This window comes from Fusarium subglutinans (assembly GCF_013396075.1).
Source record: "Fusarium subglutinans strain NRRL 66333 chromosome Unknown NRRL66333_c0000187, whole genome shotgun sequence".
NCBI lineage: Eukaryota > Fungi > Ascomycota > Sordariomycetes > Hypocreales > Nectriaceae > Fusarium > Fusarium subglutinans.
In genome coordinates, this window is record NW_023502250.1 from 1,464 (window position 1) to 20,951 (window position 19,488).

Sequence of the window (19,488 nt, forward strand, 5' to 3'; positions counted from 1 at the left end):
AAATAAGTTTAATAATATAGTCTTAGGTATAAATACCTCTATAAACTATTTAAGGAAAATATTAGTATTAAACTAACTTAAAGGACTTATAGTATATTTTTAATTAGGGAAAATGCTTAGAAACTACTATCCTTAGAGGTTTTTACTAGTAAAAATAATAGTTAGGGTTAGATACTAACTATCTGCTAATATAGACTTTAAAACCAAGCTTTAGGTTAAATTATCTAACTTAATATACTCTAAACTAGAAGTTATAACAGTCCTAATTACAGTCCTGCTATTAGTTTCCCTTAGTTAAACCCTAGTCTTATTAATATTATATAAACTAGATTATAGGATCTTTTTAAACTTAATAATATAGGTAAGATTATTATAGTACTCTATAAGTATCTCCTTTATAATATAATACTTCTTTATAGTATTTATAACTCTTAATAGCTTTATTTCTCTTATCTTATAGCATAATACAAATCTATTAACCTAGTTCTTACTAAGATATAAAATATCTCTGTTAATTATTACTAAAGCTTATATAAAGTTATATATTTCCTGCTTTATTAGTAGCTAAAAACTACATTTTCTTTTAATAATATAATTTATAAGGTCTTCCTTTTATATAACTATTAGTAATAAGTCTTTTTAATATACTATTTTAATATCTTAGGCTCTGGTATAATAATTCTTTAAAGTTAATAGCTTAATTAAATATTTTTATACTAAAGCTTATAATCTTATTAATTTTTAGTCCTTAATAGCTAATACTATTTTATATTTATAATCTAATACTTGCAAATTTATTTCTATTAATAAAAAAAAAGGATTTAATTTAAATTTTATAGAAGTAAATAAAGTGGCTAATATTAATAACGCGTTAATGGTGTTGAGGTGTGCGGGGTCAGGGGGTGTACGGGGTGGTAGTGAAAGATGTTAATATAACCCCCCAGCATATCTAAACCTACTACTCTACTTAAGCTACTAAAATGTAACCAGATAAACCCCTATCTTTATCAACTTTGCCTTTCTCGCCTCAAGCCCTGTTCAAAAATGTGGTGCGCCTCGTAGGTAGGCTAAAGGCCCAAGTCAGTACCTTTCGCTTCTCCTTCACATCAGCTCCTTCTCGCCGCCCTAACACATCCTGCCCACCGCAGCGCCGCGATACAACCACCACATGACGAGGCTTCGATGCAACAAGAACTTTCTTATGGCTACCCTTACAAGTCTAGCGCATTCACTTATCCCGACCGCTGCCTGCTTCAAAAAACGCCAGTTTCGACATGCTGCAGCATTTGACCTCTGACCAGAGCTTGATCGCTGGCACGGCGCACCGCCGCAATAACAAACCCGGCCAGCGCCCACAGGCAGCACGGCCCTTTTCCCGACCCAGAAGCGCTTGTGAGCTTTCTCCTCTGGCGTAACCCAAAACTGAGCCCGTGGAGAGCCTCATCTCACTTGAGCAGTCTTAAACTCAACTAAGTTTGAGTTGCTTGGCGGCCTGTGCCAAGTACAGTCATGGAGCAAACAACAACGCAAAGCACCTCCATTGCGACAAAACATCTCAAACACAAAGATTTCTGCCTATCAATCACAGAGCAGCAAAAAGAACCGAAACGAATCCCAGAGACACCATTGTCCTGCTGCCTAAAATTCTCAATCATAAAAGCCCCAATTCATCCCACCCAACATCGCTTCCATTCGATATCTTACCACTTCATCCGCATCTCAACACTCTCTCCTACACAACACAGTGTAGTGCCCTCGTAACAACATATACAGGCAGCGGCAGCTCTGTGAAAGTATATATATACATATTCAACGATGGCTCATTCAGAATCGAGTAAGTTAGCCTTGTTCTTTCAATTTATTGTAGTACTTTTGAGACTTGAAATTGACAAGATCAATAGTAACCCTGACAAAGACGACAACCAAGCGAGGGAGTTGCCGCTTATATACTATAGCTACGGGCCCAAGACCACCCCTTGTGCACATCTTCACCTTTGAAGAGCCAGAATTCTGCGACACCCGGTTGCCTTTGCTTGACGTGTCGCTACGATGGCACAGCAAGAACTGACATCGGCGTTCTTTGCTGTCCCTCACATCCTCGTCTTCTCAAAGCCCCCTCTCATCACATCTCCCTCAAGTCCACACAATGAGCGAGACCTGGGACCCTGACCACGCACTGCCGGCCTCTTACCTGTCGTACAAGAGACAGGCATGTGATCGTAAGAACCGGCCCGTGGACGAGCTGTGGAACTCACAGTTCCGTGAAGAGTTCGACAAATGCGGTCACCTCCAGTCAGAATCAGACAAGGCAGAATGGTCCTACTGGGCCAGTCATTTGAAGACTGCCGACTCAACTAGCATACTGTACAACCATCTTCTGGGGAAGGCAGGGACTGGAGGAAAGCATCGCCGCATGAGCTGGGCGTGCATCTACGCCGTTCTTTGTAACCAACCATGGTCTGAAGAGAGCATCAGAAATGGTGGCAAGGGAAAGGGGTGGGCAGCCAGAGCCGCTGCCGCACACCCCAATGCCAACATCTGGCGGGGACAACCCAACGAAGAGCAAGCTGATGCGGCCATTACCGGCCAACATGACACCGACGATGGTAAGCAAATACAATGACCCCGGTGGCAATATCACTAATCCTTTTCTTGCAGAAGCCCAAAGCGCCCGCTACAAGAGCCAGTTAAGGGCGAAGCGTGGCAAGGCTCACGACAGGACCATCACACAGCGCATGTACGATCGCATGCGAAAGAAGGCCAAGAGTTCCAAGAGCCGCGATACGGGCGGGGAAATGAAGAAACTCTAAGACGCACTTCACCGCCGTGATCGCATGATCAAGGAGAGCGACGCGACAATCAAGCTACTGGAGAGCAAGCTCTCCGAGCAGAAGGAGTTGATTGAAGGAAGCGACCCCCGTATTCGGTCAGCGACATTGAGCCCCAGCCGATCAGCGACATTGAGTCCAGGTCCGGCGTCATCACCGACTCTGTCTACAGAACGGGTCGGCATCTAGACTCGCCCACTCTCAGGTTCCCCTGTATCGAGCGTCATTTCAACCCTCAAGCACTCGGCTTTGGTGTCAGATCGGCGAGCCAGCCTTGGACCACGGGAACCAGGGATTTTAGATGAGTATTAGGGTAGTTTAGGATGAGTTTAGGATATCTTATGATGAGTTTTACAAAGCCTTGGCCGTTCTCCCCTTCGTTTTTCGATCAAACTCCTGTATACACACGCTTGAGGCCCCTGTGAGATGCAGAATTGGCTTTCAGAACCTGCTGTGACTACTCTCCTCTATATACAGTCCAGCCAGTCTTCGATGCGCTTGGCAGTTGGCACAGGGTCCTCTTTCTCAATTTCTCCTGCCTCCCCTTCGTCCAAGTCTTCATCTCGAAGTTCTCCAGGAGCAAGAGCGCCGCCTGATATGGCTGCAGCACGGATAATGGCATATTGAATCTTGATCATAGCCTCAAAGAGAGGGGCATCCTCTTTGCGACGTTTGACCACTATGATCTGGCCGTTCACGATCGGGCGGTTGGTGATATCATGTGCCTTGACCTTTCGGATAGCCTGACATTCGTTGCAACTCAAGTCTGAGCATGGTTTCATTGTTTGGCCTCCATAGTGGTGATTGAGGCCGGCCGAAAGACTTGTGGATGGGTGCGCCTGCTGATCCAGGGCGATTTGCTTCGTTGCAAATTGAGAGATGTTACGTGGCATCCAGACGAATTGTAGATGGATCTCCACAAACCCGTCTTCCTCAGAATCATTGCTGCCGTAGTGCATCAGGCCGAAATACGCGTGGTCCCACCACTCGTGAAGCTGGGGGCTCAGACACACCAAGTTCCACAGCCGGTCAGTACAGCCGACACCTAGAAGCAGCTTGTCCATGGCTTCCCGCTTGAGCTTGGGGGGTTGGATGTCGATCACTAATTGGAGGGCAGGCATCAAGCGCTTGGTAACCTCAAAGTTCTTTTGATGCTTGGACCAGGCGAAAGGAACAATATGGCAGACCTGAGGATTACTGGCACCGGTCACCACACAACAGTTGCCATCGAACTCCAAGCACACCTTTTTGAGACACTCACTTCGATCAGCCTCAGTACTCTTGCTTGTGGCTACAGAACTGGTCGCAGAACCGGCCACAGAGGGGTTTGAGATGATTTTGCGTAAGGTGCTTCCATCTGATGCTGAGCGTCGTCCACTGGCGTGTGATTTGCTGGATGATGCAGGCTTTGAGACAGAGCCCAGAGAGGTGACACGCTGCGGCGCTTTCCCTTTTGCGGAGGAGTTGGCGTGGGGTCGTTCAGGAAACTCGATCTTGTGTGCGGCCTTTTGGAGGACTAATAGGTATTAGCATGGCCGTCTATCGATATCGACATTGATTGACTTGACTTACACCACCACGTTGCATTGCCCAACTTGTTGATCATGGCTTGGAGATGGCCGGATGTGTCGGGAAGCATTTCTTTGAGGCTTCGCAATTTGTCGAGCGGCATGTTGATGAGGTACGTAAACTCAAGTCCGGTGAGGTCAGGCTTTTCAGGACCGCGAAAGCGCTCTAGCTCCGCTCGGATGCTTTCGATGAGTTCAAGTCGAAGCTCGTAGTCCTCAAGTGGAAGAAGGCTCTCTACGCGCTCGACTCGAGGTCGCGACGAAGACGGAGAGGCTTCTTCCAGTTCGCCGGTGGCCATCGTCGTCGCTGTTGGGAGCAGAACCTTGGCCGATGGACTGCAGGCGCCATATTATGTGCCTTCAAGGCAGAAGCTGGGATATGCTCATTTCAGTTGAGGTTTGCGGCTGAGAACTTAGATCAGCAGAGAGAATTTGGAGGTTAAGAATTTGGGTGCACACTGCGAAAGCATGTTGACACAGGTGGGGCTGTGTAACCTGACGCCAGCCAAAGTCAGAGCCTTCGATTTGGCTGCGCGGGGTCAATCACGTCTCGAAGTCAAACTCATCATAAGATATCCTAAAGTCATCCTAAGACCCACCATAAGCTTATGAAAATTCAGGATAGGCTCAGGGCTGCCCTAAGTTTAGAGGATTGTAGGTATTAAATCCTGCAAACTGGCTCTCCGCAACTCTCTCTCTCTTCCACTCGCATCACACTCAACTTTTCATTTCTTCTTAATTTTTCAACATTTTGAACAACTCAGCTCACAAAACGCCGACGCATCGCTACCATGTCGCAGCAAGAACTCACAGGGGCGTTTTTTAATTTTCTCAGTCAGAATAGCGGCCACCCAACACGTCTCAGCGCTCTAAAGAGCTTCCTCGTCGCCCGACCAGAGGTCAAGCCGGTGGCTGACCTCTTACCTGTTGATGAGATGAACGCTCGCCTTGATCTGATCGAGGTCGTACAAACTAATATCGCGGTTTTGAGGCCAGACCGCCCTTTGAATCATATCCAGTTCTGCTACCTTGTCGGAATGCCACTTGGAGATCTCCAGGCATTTGCCCATTTAAATGCATTACATGTTTTCGACGCTGTCCGCGGACTTGGGAAATTAACCGCTCATTGTAAGTACATTAACACCTTGTAGCTTCTTCTCATACTGATTTGGAACAGTCTTCAAGCGTGACAAGTACTCTGACCCATCTCCCCCGCCCACACCCAGCCCAGCTCCAAAAGATTCTGGCTCACGCCGTGGAGGGCAAGAAAGCCCTCGATATCACCCAGCACTCCCGCCTGGCCCTCAAGGCAGCTCTCATCGCCGCACTGTTTCAGAGGGAAGGATCACCAAACCTCGTTCCGACAGCAGCCCTAACCTCCCTCCCAAATCCAGTCGTAGACCTCACACCCCTACTGCTCCTGGAGGTAGCCCCCAGACTCCCCGCACTGGTGGAAGCACTTTCGATTCTGCTCCGTCAAGCACCCGATCCCAAAGGACACAAGTTCCACGGACCAGAAGAACGATCGATGAATGCAAAAGACTGGATCAGTACCGGTGCATTGTCACTGGTCTAGCTGATCCAGAAGGTTGCCATATTGTTCCTTTCCATTGGAACCAAGACCAAGAACATTTAGAGAAGACCACGGAACTTCTCAAAACCGTTCAGACAATCACCTTTGAGCAGAGGACTACGAACGCGAGCAAAACACTAATGGAAATTACCAAAGGCGTCAAATCCAGCGACATGCCTTGGAATCTTCTGTGTCTCAGTCCTCAACTCCATACGTGGTGGGGCAAAGCCTATTTCGGTTTCAAGTACTACGACACAGTGTTATGCGAGGATGACCCCAACTATTCGATCATCTCCCTCCAGTTTGTCTGGATGCCTTCCAACGTCAAAGCCATGGCTACAGATCAGATTGATCTTGGAGCGCAGAGGGATCCATTGACAGCTTTGGGGATTCATCTCACACATCGATACGGCGATGGCCCACTTTCAGCATGCACTACAAGAAATTGCACTAAATGTCGGGAGACCCTGGGCGTACAGTGTCATGATATATCCAGCAATCGACCTGTTGAGTCTGGTACCATCGTCAAAGTCAAGCGCCTCACGAAAGACCGGCATTTGCTTGAGCATGTGATCAAGCTCCAGTGGTCAATCACCTGTGCTGCTGCCATGTCAGGTGGAGCCCAGATCTACGAGGATGACTTGCTTTCAGAGAGCGAGGACTCGCCTTGTGAGTCTGTATCTGAGCAACAGGATCTGGAAGAGTCGGGAGAGGAGCTGAAAGAGGATGGGGAAAATACGCGTCAGGCCAGTATTGAGAAGGTCGACAGTTGGCTACAGCAATCAGATCCTGTGGATGACATGGGGCCCAGCTAGAAACGGTTCAAGAGTCACCGCAAGACATTCACGCCATTGAAGACAATGATCGACAAAATCATGCACCCGATCGACAAGCTCAAGCGTTTCAGAAAGGTGCCTGAAGTATCCTCTACTGCCTGAGTGCCTATCGACGACGATTTTAGGTCATCGGAAAATTGAAACGGTTTCGACATCTATTCTCTTGTGTACGATTGTGATTTGCATGTGCCTTGTGACTTAACTTATTATCATAAAACTGTGACTCCTTGAACGATTCGCGAACATTAACTGCTATTTAATTGACATCAAATTAGACATGAAGTTATGGCCCTGTATGATTCTGTGATATGTTCCTCAATTGACTTACGATCACCTACTCATAACACTACTTGACACCACTCAAAGCCTCAACCACGACATCCCATCCACCCTCCACTAGTCTGGATCATCCACCATCCCCTGTCCAAGCCTCAGCTGTGATAATCTCACCAACAGCTCTTTCTGTTTTCTTCGCCTGTCAAGCTTTTCGATTTGCTCCTGCAGTTCTTCCTTCTTCGCCATCATGGCTTTCTCGATACTTTGGAATGTATCACCTTGGTAGTCTGAGGCGTTGACAACAATGTCAACTGCTTCTTTGACAAGCCCTTCAGGCGTTTTATCGACATAGTCGAGCTTGTCCGGAAACTCCGCACGCTCGTTGGTCTCTACGGCGGTGGCTTTCATCGTACCCTCTCAGAAACCATCCCCAAGCCACACCCCCTAGTCGTTCTTCACAGGAACCTTCTGGTACCTAACAGTCTCAACACCAGAGTCATCAAACGTCCTATCCGCCACAACCTTGTATCCTCCAATCCTAGGCAGTATCTTTGTCCAGAAACTCCAGTAGACACCACCAAGGATCAAAACGCCAACACCAACAACGGGGAACACGTAGTACGGGTATCCATCTGCGTTCCAGTCACCATCAGGTGGGATGAAGGGCACCAAGGCGAGGAAAATGTTGGCGAGGAGGTAGATTATCGAGATGGGGAGATATGTGTGCCACGGTGATGTCCAATTCTCGGACTTTTTGTAGTGCAGGTATATCAAACCCGCTGTGACGAAGCCGTTGATCCAGGAGCCGGGGTAAGTGTACCTGACTTGTTAGTCTTGTAGATAATGCGTGGAGAGACATAACTTACAGGTTGACGATAAAGTTATACGCTGGTCCAGCAGGGGGAGCCAGAAGCACCACAACCGTAACAATCCAATGAAGAAAAAGCTAAACCATCAGCCTTACTCCTTCTAAACACAAACATAACTTACCGCAGAAGCAGGCGCATTAAATGGCCTGTTCGACGCCCAGAATCGACTAAACGGCAACATTCCCTCCTTGGCCAACTCCTGATTCAGCCTCGCATGCGCAAACGAAACAGCAAGCACATTCCCAAGATTGCTCAGCGCCACGAAAGCAGGTAGACTCCTCGCCGCAGCGCTCTCCCCAAAGATGTTTCTGAAAAAGAGCCCTGCGACGATGACCTCTGACTTGGCCAGGTCTGATTTGGGTATGGCGGCAAAGTACGCTACGTTGGCGAGGACGTACAGAATCGTCACCCCGCCGATAGCTATAGGCGCTGCGATGGCGAGGGTTTTCTTGGGGTGTTTGAGTTCGCTGACCACGTAGTTTGCGTTTTCCCAGCCTTTGTAGCTGTAGATGATATTGAGGAGGGCGTTGGAGTAAGCGTATGCTCCGCCGCCGCCGTAGCCATCGCCATCTTCTATTCTGAACGCGTTGTCAAAGTTATGAGGGTTCGGCACTCGGCGATGGCCTGCAAGAGCAGCAAAGCCTGAAAAGACGATGAAGAGAAGAATAACAACCTTAAAAACGCCCAGAACGTTGAAGAGGCGGATACCCCACTTCGGTGTAACGCTATGTATGAGGACCGCAAAGGTCACGCACGCCACCGCGATGCCACGCGCTTCCCATCCATCGGGTGTTTCCCGCCCCGACGCAAAGAGGATATATCTCCCGAAAGCAAGAGAATTACCAGAGGAAAAGCCAAGAAGAATCATCTGCGATGCAAGAACGCAGGTCGCCAAGTATCGAGGACGGCGGTAAACGCGCTCAAGATAATTCTTCTCGCCCCCGGATCTGGGGATAGCTAGGCCGAATTCTAGAAAGACGCTTAGACCGCAGAAGGTGAGGAAACCGCCTATTACCCAGAGCATGAGAGATATGCCGACGGAGCCGGTGGCTGCAAAGATACTCGACGGCGTTGAAAAGACTAAAGGTCAGCGAGGTAAACTCAGGAATAGGGAACTTACTTCCTGTGCCAATCATCTTGTTCAGAATCAGAAACACAGCACCCGTGATGCCAATCTTTCGATCCTCAGTGTACACAAAGTTCTGGGCGTCAACGGTACTCCCATTATCAGGTCTTTCTTCACTGATGTCATCGTGTCTCAAGCCATCAAAGGCCCGAGTTTCTTTCCTGTCCGCCATTTCTGCTGAACAAACCAAACAGGATATTTACGTGCAACTTATACGAATGAAATACGGCGCAGATCGATGTCGACATTTAACCCTTGCTACGCGGAATATGTAGTGGATTACTCAAAACGGCAGGTCGTGAGATTTGCGGGCGTTGGGACGGCACAAAATAAGCTTATAAGCATAATACAAGGTTTCAAGGGTGTCGATCCCACCACGTGGGGTAAGAATATGCAGCACCAGAGGAATATACAGTCTAGGCAGGCAGTATTAAAAGTATCTAAAAGAGTCTAGAAGCAAAAGATGTGATCGCTCATCTTGGCAGAAGCCCCAGGCTGCTCAAAGCCAAGATTGCCAAGCGACGTCTTAGCCGCCTTTACCATCCCCGGCGGTCCACACAGCATGATCTTGGACTCTGCGCCTGGCGCGGGGAACCTTTCCTCCATGAGTTCCTGCGTGGCGAACCCAGTGCCAAAAGCCCAATTTTCTGGTGCTTTTTCCACAACGTAATACAGCCGGAAATTCAGTGGATACCGCCGCGCAAAAGTTTCAAGTTGGTCGCGCAGAAGAATATCTTGTTCCGAGCGGTTCGCGTAGATGAGGCTCACCTGCGTCAGATCGCGGTCATCTTCACAGATGGCGCGGATGATCTGAAACATGGGCGTTATCCCTGTCCCGCCAGCGAGCATGCCTATTCGTTTACACAGCCCGTTCTTATAGCGCATTGCGCCCTTGGGACCGCGGAAGGAGACTTCATCGCCGAGCGAGAGGTTGGCGAGGTATTTTCCTGTCAAGAGACCGTCGGGGTAGCATTTGATGACAAGCTCGAGTTTGCCGAGATCGCTGTTGTTGGAGATGGGGGTATATGAGCGGTTGACGATCTGTCCGTCGACCTCAGCTTTGATGGCGAGATGTTGGCCTGTGGGGAGACCGAGGACTGTTGTGGGTGTTGGGAGGCTAAAGACAAGACGGTAGACGTTGGGGGCTATTAATTCCTTCTCGGCCAGAGGGAGGGCGTGATATGTTGTTGAGTCGAGCCAGCCTCGTTGGATGAGGGGGTTGACTTTTGTGACCTTGGGCATCTTCTTGTGAGGAGCGTAACTCATGAAACCGCCCTCTTCGAAATGGAGATGCTTGGAGAGTTTCTTGGCGGTGATTGTACCAGCGACGGTGAAGAGCGCTGAGGCAATCAAGAAACCTTCCAGGAAGCCAGGTCCTGAGCCGCTGCGCTTGAACTTGGGTAGTGAGTTGAGCATCTCGGGGTTCAATCTATATGCTTGAAGCACAACAGCACCAACAGAAATAGCAGCTGTCGCTGTGAGTGCCGACGAAGTAAAGCTGCTCCCGGCAACAGCTTTTGGCGCAGCCTTTTTGAGCGTCACAGCTTTAGGCGCGCCTCGCACAGGTGCACCACTGTACGTCCCAACGAGATACTCCTCCATAATCTCAAACGCATCTTCAGAATGCCCTGCATTATCAAACTCCACCGTTGAGTCCTTTCCAGCAACTTCAATCAGAACATCCGCACCACCAGGATGATCCTCAATGTATTTGGTAACATCATAAACTAAACCGTCAGAAAAGTCTCACCACCAGACAAACAAAAACATACCTTTTCCGTTGATGATTGTCCAACAGTCATCACGAGTGCTGTGAGCAGCCACTTCCTTAGCAGTAAACGAAGCCATTTTCTCTAACTGTACAGAAAACAATTACGGAGCGCAGTCGCGTTATATGAAGGCAATCAAATACCACCTCAAGGATTGGCCAGTTCATTTCCTCATCAGGTCAAGCCGAGGCTCCAAGGGCTTTTCTCGGCCGACTGTGGGTCCGGAACGGCCGAGAGACCGTGCTTGCTCCGTTTCATGATTTCGCCAACTTTTAAAGGATATAAACCCGATCAACATGGATCAAAGGTTGCATTGACCGAGGCACGGAATTCGGTGTCGACGGATCCGTCAATGCCGTCGGATTTGTTGTTCATGCTTGAATGGCTAAAGACAAGATAAGCTGCCAGCATTCGTACCAATAAAACATGCCATGACTCAAATGCGTTATTTCCATGCGAATAAGCTAGTTTAGTCGAATCAGCGATACCCGTCCAATAGTGCAAGCCACACCGAAACTTAAGTACTCACCGGCGTATAGCGGAGATTTAATGCGTCACCGAATCATCCAGTCCAAGCGTCAAAGTCTTCACCCCTATCCACATCATATCCATATCTACCGACAGATTGCAAGGTTCGGAGATCCACTCGACATTGAGACTCTGAGCCTCGGCTCATTTAACGTCGATGGTCTATATACAGACTCCTAGCAGCCTGTCATTTGTTAGACAATTCTCAGCATTCATCATGGCTACTAAACGCTTCCATCTTATGGGTGAAGACCCTTCAACTGCCCAAGAAATTGAGATTCCTGCGTCATTGGACGAGCAAGGTCTTCAGCATCTGGTGGCGTCACATTTTGCAATTGTTGATCCATCCGGTAAGTCGATTCACTCCCTGCAGTGATGTCGCTAATTTTCAGGCATTGGTTTTGTCACCGAGTCTGATGCTTTGACAACTGTCGCAGACGTCCTCGCTGCGGATGACATTTCCATCACCATCGATGGAAAGGCTGTCCGTGAGGTCCCAGGCCCAAAAGGTCTGCCTCTTGTAGGCAATTACTTTGAAGTGTACCCTGACCATCTCGGTAACCATCAACGGTTGTTCGAAAAGTATGGCCCTCTCATCAAGACCACCAACATGGGCAGCACCATTTATCACACAAATGATCCCAAGCTAGCCAACATTGTTTTCGGCGAGACAGACTTTTTCTCCAAGCGCATCATTGATGGTCACCCTCTGTTTCCCATCAAGAACAAGGAGGCTGGTGTTTTCGTTGGTGACACTGATACAGAAGAGTGGAAAGAGGTGCACAAGTTTCTGCCTCCAGCTCTTGGCCCCAAGGCTGTGCGACATTATGCTCCTACCATGCAAAAGACTGTTGAGGATGCGTTCAAGGTTTTTGACGAACTTGATGAACGCGACGAGGCTTGGAATGTGTATCCTTACATGTTGAAGCTTGGATCTCAGGCTGTCGGCAAGTTGGTGCTTGGTATGGACTTCCAGCACTTTACCTCTCTTGATGCACGACCTCATGCTATGGTGATGAGAATTGCGCAGTCTCTGGAACTCAACAAGAAGATCACTTCAATGGGCAGCTGGTACAAGAACCTCCCATTCGGTGATCCTCAACGTCTCCGGGATGCTCGCGCACACATGGAATTGATGATGAAGGAATCTGTCGAGAACGCTTCCAAGGGCGAGGGAGACTTGGAGCTACAGGATGCTGCTGTCCAAGCCGAGAACATGGTTGATTATGTCCTTCGTGCTAGCGACAGCAAGGGCAACAAGCTTCCTCGTGAGCGCATCATGGAGCCTCTTGTCGTTGCCACTGGTGCCGGTTTCACAACAACCAGTTCTCTTCTGTCGTGGCTGCTATATGGTCTCGTTGCCTACCCCGGCATGCAAGAGAGACTTCTTCAAGAGATGGTCGACAACGGCTTTGATGAAAATACCCAAATCACTGCTGACCTTACCAACAAACTTACCTTCCTTGACAAGTACATCAAGGAGACACAACGACGACACAACCCTTCATATCAACCCGCACGAACATCATCTGTCGACATGATTCTGCCTGGTGGTTATAAGCTTCCCAAGGACTCTATCGTCATTCCCGCCCTTCACCACATCCACAATAACACCAAGATTTGGGACAATCCAGCTCTATTTGATCCTGATCGATGGGACACTGACCGTGTCAAGAACCGCCCCAATGCTTCATACATTCCTTTCGCCACTGGACCTCGTATGTGCGTTGGTTTCAACTTTGCTCTCCAAGAAGTCAAGGTCTTCCTGCCCAAGTTGGTGTATCGATACAAGTTCAGTCTTGCACAGGACGGACCTGTCGAGTACGATCCAATGTTTCAACTGATTCGACCGAACAACCTGTATGTGAGGGCAGAACGAAGGATAAAGTGGCCTTCAAAAAGCGATTAGATTGGTAAAGGATAGACAAAAGTATAATAGATTTAATGTACAATAGATGAGATGAGATGTATAGAAGAACATTGATATGCATGTTAGTAGTGATATCATCCCCGCAGCGCCTTCAAAGCTGAGTTCTGGGTGAGTAGCTCCTTGGGGTCGCCAGTCTCGATGACTCGCCCATCCTTCATGACGACGGCTAGGTCAAAGTCTGTCACATAATCAAGACGATGAGTGACTTCAATCACTGTTCGGCCTTGCATAACCTCTCGAATGATACGTCGTACGTCTTTGTCGGTAGCGTTGTCAACACTGCTGGTTGGTTCATCGAGTAGGACGATATTTGAGTGTGAGAGTAAGGCTCGTGCAAGACAAAACAATTGGCGTTGGCCGACTGAAAATCCAAGCTCACTGAGATCAGCATCAAGTCCATCGCGAGTGTCAATGGTTGCCCATAGGGTAGTCTTTTTGAGAGCTTCAATGAGGATTTCATCAGCTTGGATGAGTGCTTCTGGGTCGAGATTCTGTCGTACTGTGCCTGAGAGGCTTACAGGATCTTGAGGGATTGTTGTTATCTGGGATCGGATATGTTGACGAGATAGTGATGCTAGTTCCTTGCCGCCAATGTGAATGCTTCCTGATTGCAGCTCGAGTAAACGTAGTACTGAAAGGATCAAAGATGATTTGCCACTGAGATGTCAGCGAGTTCAACAATTGAATTTGGTCATTACCTTCCAGTGCGTCCACATACGCAGACTTTTTGCCCAGCTTCAACAGTAAGAGAAACATTACGAAGTACAGGTTGCGATTCATCACTAGGCTGTTAGTCGGAACTCTCAGGAGAGGCTCTTACGTACCTGTATGCCGCGGTCACTCCATCAAACACTATTCTGCCTCCAGTCCAATTGTCTGGGACTTCAGATTCACCCTGTTTGTTCTCGTTTGGGGTGTTTTGGATGAACAACTTCAGCCGGGCAATGGCTCCAAGCGAAGTTTCAAGAGTTGTCCATTGATCAATCACAGTTGTCAGTGTCAGATTCAACCCTAGCAGGTTAACCATGGCGAGTCCAATCGCGCCCTCGCTAGTGGTGCCAGGAATCCGCAGGGCAATCGTGACGAGAAGAATGGCCATCCCAGCAACGAAGAGGTCAAGTACCAGTTCCAACCATCGCTGAATACAAAACATTAGATAAAACGGCTTTTGCGATGTATTCAGCATGCGGAAGCTTTCATCGAGAACCCCGTTTGTCCATCCGAATGAGCGAATCGTTGCGAGCCCAGCCGTAATCTCCGTGAATTGTGTGTAGAGTGGTGTCTTGGCTTCCAGGTCCAGGAGTCGCATCTGTCTGGACGTGCGCAGGTAGTACTTTTGGATGAGATACAGAGCCAAGAATGAAATCGGGAGAAATGCGCCAAAGTAACTGGCTCCCGATGCCACCACACCAACCTGAACCACACATCTCAAGGTCACTAAAATAGTTAGAGGAGTCTTAGATCGAGGAACTGCTTACAGTCGAGTGTCAGGTAAAACGCTAGCGGAAGAGACATATCGATGAGTGTCATGTCCTGGCTGAAGCTACTCGAATCAGTAAAGACTTTGGAAACGAGCCTTGACCTACCGGTTCAAAATGCTACCGCTTTCTGTTGATGTAAAAAAGTGCAATGGGGCTCTGTCGGACCACGTTAAATACAGACACCTCGACAGCTCTCACGAGTTCAACATCAAATGGCATGCGCACCTGCAAACAGACTTCAAAAGCTGCTCGTGGAGGTTGTTCGATGACTTTTCGACGCCGACAATGAGGAAGTAACTGACGGTCAGCAAATTCCATCCATAGGCGGTTCACTTACTCGATGTTTAGAAGTGCCAGGGCCATTGAAGCAAAGACTAGTCCGATGTATCCTCCTGCATAATGTGCGTCCTTTGAGCCCTCACCTTTCTCCGTCCAAATTCGTAACCAGATTTCTACATCATTAGCTTCATCTGAAAGACGAGCGCAATACTTACGGGGCATGGCTTCGAGTACAGCGCCAATCACTGAAGTTGGAAAGATGATGCAAATGACTTTCCAACCCATGGACTTGACATATATCTTGTAGCAATCTGTATCCCCAGTCTTCCGAGCCATGTCAAATTCCTTCTTCGGAGTAAGCTTTACTATGTCTTTTTGTGTAGGCTCCAGTGTTTCGATTGGTGCGATAGTGTTTAGGGTTTCGGTGGCTTCGAGTTGGGAGTAGGAAACTTGATTGCGAGTGATTCGGCCATCTTCAATCACGGTAACAAAGTCGGCGAATGGCAGATATTGAACTAAACTGTTAGAAAAGTCTCAAAGTGGGGGAACTCATACCGTTACTGGTTACCAAAACAACAGTACTCCTCCGAAGCAGACCATCTGCCCCCAGAAGGCGATGGAAGACTGTATCTGCTGTCGTTTTGTCAAGGCTGCTAAAGACATCGTCAATTATAATGAGCTTCTTTCGCGAATAGACAGCTCGTGCAAGGGCAACCCGCTGTTTTTGGCCTCCACTTAACGCCACGCCACCAGAACCAACAATTGTCTCTTGACCTTGGGGCAATTCATGGAGGTCTTCTTCTAAAGCGCAAGCATGAAGAACTATCGACAGCCACTTGCTGTCCGTTGGAGAGAGCCCAACGATGTTTTCTCGAATTGTGGTATTGCGGAGCCATGGTACCTGGTCGCAATACGCAAGAGACTCCTCCGTCTTGACCATCCCCTTTACTGGTACAAGCTCGCCTATGATAGCTCTCAAGAGTGATGACTTTCCGCATCCTACTCTGCCCACGAGCACATTCAGTGTCCCGGGTGAGATTTGGAGGTTCACTTCGGTGAGCAAAGAATCTCCGTCGGGCGTCTGAAAGCTGGCGTTCTGCATAGTGACGGCATCAACATCGACTACCTCTTTAGTGACAGCCTGCTCATCCAGCAGCAAGAACGCTTGGATTCTGCCACAACCCCCTAGAACACCTGAAATCTGCATCAAAGAGACGAGAATCATGACAAGTGGTTGAGTCACAACAGAAATAAGGGATAGTGATGTGAACGCTTCTGCGACACTCAAGCCTCCATCTGCTTTGGTCCAGTAAATTGCAGACATGATGACAACCACCGGAGTCAACTGAGCAGATATCATGGCTATACCGTTAGCGATGTATCGCAGTCATGGGGTGACTTACCAAGCGCATTGAAGTAGACGAGCAACCATCGGAACTTGGCAGATACTTTGAGCTCTTTGACCCTAAGGCCCTGTACCATGTTGAGAAAGAAATCTGTCAAGCCCATCATTTTGATACCCTTCATCTGATTGAGCATGCTTGATGTTTCACCAACTCGCTTCTGAACAGCTTCATTCCATTTCACTGTCGCTGGCTCCATAGCTGGAGAGATGACGCCGCTGAGGATTGTTGTGACTTAACTGTTAGCTTGATCTCACGCGTGATAGAGTACTCACTGACGGTTGGAACCAGCACAAGCAAGCTTGGCTTTCCGACTTGACGATAAAGCAGGTAAATCCCCACGGGAAGTTCAAGCATGTTTGCCCACATATCATGAACCGAGGCTCCGGCACCAACAATAGTCTCCACGTCCGCCGTCATGAGTGTAACAGGTGCAGAGTCCTTGATGGACGCGGTCTTGAGTTTGAGCGTCTTCTTGAATATCAACGACACCAATCCACCTCTATACATAGTCACCAACTGGAAGGACATATGTTTGTGCCAGGCGCCAGAAATAGCAAGACCGAGATAGATGAGGACAGTTGCTCCAATGAGCCCACTAGAAGTTTGGACCGACATTTCGTTTTCGCTGACCAGCACGATAACGGATTGAATGAGGAAGGGCTGCGCAAAGTTGAAGCCGCTGTGGAGGAGTCGAGGGATGATACCAGCGGCAAATTGCCACTTGTAGGCGAGGAAGGTGCTCCTCAAAAGACTGGGCTGGCCACTATTGCGGGCTATAACTGTTAGACAACGGCAATAAGATTCGGTGAATCCGTATTGTTGACTTACCCCGTTCCCATTGTTTCTCCAACAGCGCGGATACATGCTCTGTATCAAACTTTGAGTCTATCGCCTGGAGGTCTTGGGTCTCGAGAATCGTGCGATGACCTTGAAGGAAGAGTCCATTCAACCACCAGAAGAAACTCCTGTTGACCACTCCTGATGAGGTCTCGTGTATCTTTTTCTTTTCGCCGAGTAACGTTTTGGGCGTTTCCTCCAGGATCAATAGGACCGTCTTGATCGCAAACGAGGCAGTGAACACAGTCGCAATACTGTGCATCGATCGTATCCAAAAGGTTCGGACGAGGGAAATGTCGAGGATGATGGTGATGACAAGAAATGATCCGATCAACTTGGATGGCTTCCGGGAGTTTCGGTGTTCGACAAACGACAAAGCGGCAAGTGCAAATGATTCGATTAATCCAAGGACGGGTTCAGCGATGGCTGTCTTTGTCGAGTTTTGTCGGCACCAGAGGGCAAGTAAAGTGATTTGAAGGCTGGCATAAATTGCAATAATGACCTGAGTTGTTAGCACATGTAACAAAGAGAAGTGGTCGCTTACCATTTTTGCCCACAGCAAGCAACCAGATTTGGTGGCCTTCTCATGGTTCCAAAGTAAATAGAGTCTCAGCGGCACAAGCAAGATGAAAAGACCAGTCGGAAGGAGAGATAAAATACTTTGCTCAAAAAGAATTGTAAAGTCGAAAACGCCCGCTCGCTGCGGGCCAAAATAATTATCCGCATTCATGATATGAGTTAGTCATAACCTCGAGGAGTCGCATGTTGTCGCGTCCCTTCTGGTTATATACCATGAAGTTGAAGGAAGGTGCCCAGCGCTCCAAAGCACCAGAGAGGGTTTAGCGCGGAGTCATGATTGCTGATTGTGGGGCCATACGGGATACGGAGTACGCAGTACGCGCTGGAACTTGGTGCTGACCTACTAAGTTAGGTCGAACTTGGCTTGTCATGCGATCGATAGTACCATCAGCACGGCTCGTTTTAATGCCGGCCAGAGACTCCAGCAGTTTCCAAGGATCCTCGCCTGTGACGCCACAGTATTCCTGGTATTACGAAAGACCATCGCGTTTCTATAAACTCCATAACATCCGAGGATGGGAAAAACCGGCCCGCGAAACAAAAACTCAATCCTCTTTACAGGCCCATACCATATACTTCCAACAGTCCCCAGATCTGACCTGACGTATCAATATCTACCAGGCTACCATCAGTAATCAGTCTCTCGTCGTGTTTTACATCATCAAGAATAAGTCACCCTGAACAGGCTATAATTATTTGTTTAATTATAGTGTGTATCCTATTTCTTCAGAACGACATGATACATACTAGGCGATCCACCAATAACGACTTTACAATTCTCTCGTACAGCCTGGGCAACAGCACATGGTAAACAGCAATCGCCTTGATAAAGTTGAGGTACGCTCTCGGAACAGCAGAGAAACTGGGATTCTCTATTCCGATGCGTCAGCGTAACTCCAATCGCAGATCCTCCTGATGCCACTGGTTCCATTACAGAAGTAGCTTTGACAATCAAGTTGTCTTTATTTAGAGGGAAAGGTGTTGAAAGGTCGTGATCGCAACTGTCGGCTGGATTGAGACTCATCAGTCCCAAGTGTATGTCCCGAAAATTGACATCTGTCGTGCTGTTGCCCTGCTTGATCTGACATCGGAGTAGAAGCACCTGAGAGCTTTGCATCAAAGCTGGACGCAATGTCATAACAAGGCTGCTGTGTTCGCCAAGTCCTGATGGAACGGTTATCACCCCCTTGGCAATAGACCTTTTTGCTTTCGGTCTAGCCAGAGTTTTTGCTGCTTTGTTGCCTGGCTCCATTGTAATTATAAAGTCGTAACTGTCGGCCTGATAATGCAGCCTTCCATCGACTAATTCATACTGCACAACCCATGGACTAGAGATCTCAGGGGCCTCAAGAGTAGCAGGGTAAATAGTAGAAGCACCTAAGCTATTGCAAAATAGTAGTGGGGAAGCTTCGCCACGAAATACCTTTAATTTTCCACCAAGATAGAGAATACTCTCATGCAACCAACCCGGCCGGATACCCTTATATTTATGGTAACGACCCCCATTAAACTGTGACCAGATAACACAGATGAGATCTGGGTATTCATCATCTCCAATTTGTAATCTCAATCTCAATGAAGTGTTAAGACCGTGTTGTAGGAA

General features: G+C 48.1%; 8 protein-coding genes across 8 annotated transcripts; 3 read left to right on the plus strand and 5 right to left on the minus strand.

Moving 5' to 3' along the window:
- Nucleotides 1-2,146: 2,146 nt before the first annotated feature.
- FSUBG_10632 (uncharacterized protein) lies at nt 2,147-2,810 on the plus strand (the record flags this gene model as incomplete). Its single annotated transcript, XM_036675229.1, has 2 exons — nt 2,147-2,606; nt 2,659-2,810. The coding sequence occupies 2 exons, from the start codon at nt 2,147-2,149 to the stop codon at nt 2,808-2,810; spliced, it is 612 nt and encodes a 203-aa protein (XP_036533847.1).
- A 485-nt stretch (nt 2,811-3,295) lies between these two features.
- FSUBG_10633 (uncharacterized protein) lies at nt 3,296-4,695 on the minus strand (the record flags this gene model as incomplete). The annotated part of the gene is made up of 2 exons (XM_036675230.1): nt 3,296-4,344; nt 4,401-4,695. 2 exons carry the CDS (start codon nt 4,693-4,695, stop codon nt 3,296-3,298), a joined length of 1,344 nt encoding a protein of 447 aa, XP_036533848.1.
- Nucleotides 4,696-5,187: 492 nt separating this feature from the next.
- On the plus strand, nt 5,188-6,784 carry FSUBG_10634 (uncharacterized protein; the record flags this gene model as incomplete). The annotated part of the gene is made up of 2 exons (XM_036675231.1): nt 5,188-5,524; nt 5,574-6,784. 2 exons carry the CDS (start codon nt 5,188-5,190, stop codon nt 6,782-6,784), a joined length of 1,548 nt encoding a protein of 515 aa, XP_036533849.1.
- A 367-nt stretch (nt 6,785-7,151) lies between these two features.
- FSUBG_10635 (uncharacterized protein) lies at nt 7,152-7,489 on the minus strand (the record flags this gene model as incomplete). The annotated part of the gene is made up of 2 exons (XM_036675232.1): nt 7,152-7,206; nt 7,260-7,489. 2 exons carry the CDS (start codon nt 7,487-7,489, stop codon nt 7,152-7,154), a joined length of 285 nt encoding a protein of 94 aa, XP_036533850.1.
- A 36-nt stretch (nt 7,490-7,525) lies between these two features.
- Nucleotides 7,526-9,248, minus strand: FSUBG_10636 (high-affinity methionine permease; the record flags this gene model as incomplete). Its single annotated transcript, XM_036675233.1, has 4 exons — nt 7,526-7,901; nt 7,948-8,027; nt 8,072-9,030; nt 9,071-9,248. The coding sequence occupies 4 exons, from the start codon at nt 9,246-9,248 to the stop codon at nt 7,526-7,528; spliced, it is 1,593 nt and encodes a 530-aa protein (XP_036533851.1).
- A 278-nt stretch (nt 9,249-9,526) lies between these two features.
- Nucleotides 9,527-10,924, minus strand: FSUBG_10637 (cytochrome-b5 reductase; the record flags this gene model as incomplete). Its single annotated transcript, XM_036675234.1, has 2 exons — nt 9,527-10,803; nt 10,849-10,924. 2 exons carry the CDS (start codon nt 10,922-10,924, stop codon nt 9,527-9,529), a joined length of 1,353 nt encoding a protein of 450 aa, XP_036533852.1.
- A 666-nt stretch (nt 10,925-11,590) lies between these two features.
- Nucleotides 11,591-13,282, plus strand: FSUBG_10638 (cytochrome P450 monooxygenase oxidoreductase; the record flags this gene model as incomplete). Its single annotated transcript, XM_036675235.1, has 2 exons — nt 11,591-11,723; nt 11,766-13,282. The coding sequence occupies 2 exons, from the start codon at nt 11,591-11,593 to the stop codon at nt 13,280-13,282; spliced, it is 1,650 nt and encodes a 549-aa protein (XP_036533853.1).
- A 95-nt stretch (nt 13,283-13,377) lies between these two features.
- Nucleotides 13,378-17,853, minus strand: FSUBG_10639 (Canalicular multispecific organic anion transporter 2; the record flags this gene model as incomplete). The annotated part of the gene is made up of 12 exons (XM_036675236.1): nt 13,378-13,960; nt 14,128-14,740; nt 14,782-14,846; nt 14,890-14,940; nt 15,010-15,081; nt 15,122-15,578; nt 15,619-16,425; nt 16,467-16,684; nt 16,742-16,780; nt 16,834-17,242; nt 17,298-17,808; nt 17,851-17,853. 12 exons carry the CDS (start codon nt 17,851-17,853, stop codon nt 13,378-13,380), a joined length of 3,828 nt encoding a protein of 1,275 aa, XP_036533854.1.
- Between the last annotated feature and the right edge of the window lie 1,635 nt (nt 17,854-19,488).